The following is a 2,500-nucleotide window of genomic DNA, read 5'->3' as shown; positions in this document are numbered from 1 at the left end:
GCATCATTAAAGGAGAAGAGTGAGTTTCATCATCTGAGGAGATCGATCACACTCACTCTCTGTTTAATCACACAATGTCTCACTCTTCTAGATTAGATTAGATTAGATTAGATTAGATTATTTCACTGCTGGTACAAACATCATAATTATAACATTAAAATGTAGGTTTTTTGCGTGTGTTTGTGTTCATTCATCATTTTGTTGAGTGAAGTGTTTAATGTATGACGCCTGGCTTTGTGTTCACCTTTCAGGATTAAGTACCATCTCATGTCCCAGGCAGATAAATTCACAGATGCAGAGGTGAGTCTAATCATCTCAAATGATCAATCACTTCAATCAGATGAAGTGTCAGCTCTTTAATCTCTTCTGCGTTTCTCTTTCAGGTAAATCAGATGTTCACAAACTTCCCCCTGGATGTTGCCGGAAACCTGGACTACAAAAACCTGTGTTACGTCATCACTCATGGAGAGGACAAGGAGCAGGAGTGACGTCCCCACGTCTGTGTTTGTATCTGTTCGTACGTGTTTGTGTCCCTCCCCTTTGTCAATAAACAGCTCAAAATACACCATAAGATCTCGAGTGTTAATAACACAGCAGAACACAGATTATTAACACTTTATTAAGCTTCTGTGTGTGAAAGAAAGACTGAAAAATGGCTTTGTCTCAGGATCAATTAGGACTTCTTGTAAAATAAACATCAGAGCAGAAATAAATAATAAATATAGACAAATTCAAATGTAATTACTTTTTTATTTCATTGTGTATTTGATCATCATCATCATCATCATCCTCATCCCTTTTCATAAACACACTTCTAAATAAATATTGTGATGCACAATTTTGATCATTATTTGTTTGTTGGAATGACTGTTTTATTAATGTACAATAAAATAAATTTAGTGTCAGATGAAAATAAAAGATGAAAAATAAAACACGGACACGGTTCTTATATTTTAATGACATTAATAATCATTTTTAAAATAATAAAATTTCAACATCAATGTGCCACTTAACCAATGTACAGTAATCATCATCATCATCATCATCATCATCAGCTAAGTCTGATGGAAATTATTATTCTTATTATTATCCTGATCATGAAGAATAACCATTAAGACATCAGACACAAACTGAACAAACAGAAAACTAAACACAATCATTCCATCATCATTAATCACAAGTGCACAGAGAGAAGCTCTGATCTCTTGTGAGTCACTTCACACACTGTATAAATGATTCACTCTAATTATTATCGACTCCTTATTAAGATAAAAAAAACTCTCTGAAATATAAATCTATATGTAGGAATACTTTCAGTATATCAATTATATCTAGATTTATAATTTAGGTGTGTTCACAATTCACTGTAACAGACTGATAACCGAAACTAGTGAAGTAGGAGGAAATGTAATGTAATAAAATAAAATAAACATTCTGTCTGAATTTGTGATGTGTAGCAGGTCTGAAGGAAATGTGGAGAAATATCAGCATCAGATTAAAAGCAGCTAGTCATTGAGCGCTGTGAGGCAATCACTGTGTGTGTGTGTGTGTGTGTGTGTGTGTGTTGATTTGAGTGATTATAATGTAGTTGTGTTTATAATAAAATGAAATGTTTCTCTTGTCTGTGATGGTCAAGTCAAGTGACAGTCTCAGTGTGACCTAAAAACTGGTGTGAAATAAAAGGTGTGAAACATTTATCTTAAAGTAATAATTTATATGAAACTTCACTGCAGCAGAAACCTACAGCTCACAATGTCTTACAGTAACATAATCAGTTACTGCTGCTGATCTCAGGAGAGGAATGACTCTTTACACTGATTGTACTCAGTCTGTGTGCGTGTGTGTGTGTGTGTGTGTTAACTGGACAGAGTAGACTGGATAACAGACATCTGCTCAGTACACACTCTTTTAAGAGGCGGAGCTCCAGAGTTTTCCTCTTCCACTTCCTGTATAAAAACAAACAGGAATAAAGAAAAAACAAACAATTTTGTGTTTATACAACATTTTTTTTCATGTGTTCATTAATTATTATTAGTAGATCTATCTATCTATCTATCTATCTATCTATCTATCTATCTATCTATCTATCTATCTATCTATCTATCTATCTATCTATGATTTATTTATTTATTTATTTAGTACCTCAGCTGTAACGGGTAAAATATCTTCTTTAATCAGCGTCGGCGGTTCATCAGCCATCTCAGACTGCAGCGACGCCTCTACATAAACACACAAAAATAAAAGAAGAAAAATGATGATGATGATATGCAGAAGGAAGCCTCCATAAAATAATAAATACTAAAATATCAATTGCAATTTGCATTTTTTAGAATTATGTGTAAAATTAAAAAAAATATTAAAAATATTATGAGATTGTAAGATATTTTATACAATGCAAAATATAATTGTTATAATTTATTAACAATGTAAGTATTTTTAAAAAAAATATTAAATAAATAAACAATGAAGAAAATAGACATTTATGATTTATTTTTTTTTA

General features: G+C 31.9%; 2 protein-coding genes across 3 annotated transcripts in view; one reads left to right on the top strand and one right to left on the bottom strand.

The window, feature by feature from the left end:
- myl10 (myosin, light chain 10, regulatory) overlaps positions 1-565 on the top strand; it is a 3,761-nt gene extending 3,196 nt beyond the window's left edge. The window contains exons 5-7 of the mRNA XM_027158570.2: positions 1-19; positions 252-300; positions 384-565. The exon at positions 1-19 is cut by the window's left edge and continues 60 nt beyond it. Of these exons, the coding sequence (XP_027014371.1) occupies positions 1-19; positions 252-300; positions 384-488 (173 nt within the window). The 3' untranslated portion in view covers positions 489-565. The remainder of the gene's footprint in view (positions 20-251; positions 301-383) is intronic.
- A 373-nt stretch (positions 566-938) lies between these two features.
- bcl7ba (BAF chromatin remodeling complex subunit BCL7B a) overlaps positions 939-2,500 on the bottom strand; it is a 4,205-nt gene continuing 2,643 nt past the window's right edge. For both annotated transcript variants that reach the window (XM_027158572.2, XM_027158573.2), the window contains exons 5-6: positions 2,143-2,219; positions 939-1,946 (exon numbers count right to left, since the gene is read on the bottom strand). In XM_027158572.2, the coding sequence (XP_027014373.1) occupies positions 1,857-1,946; positions 2,143-2,219 (167 nt within the window). In that variant the 3' untranslated portion in view covers positions 939-1,856. The remainder of the gene's footprint in view (positions 1,947-2,142; positions 2,220-2,500) is intronic.

The sequence above is a fragment of the Tachysurus fulvidraco genome, chromosome 20 (genome assembly GCF_022655615.1).
Source record: "Tachysurus fulvidraco isolate hzauxx_2018 chromosome 20, HZAU_PFXX_2.0, whole genome shotgun sequence".
NCBI classification, from domain to species: domain Eukaryota; kingdom Metazoa; phylum Chordata; class Actinopteri; order Siluriformes; family Bagridae; genus Tachysurus; species Tachysurus fulvidraco.
This window is presented reverse-complemented; position numbering and strand designations above follow the sequence as displayed.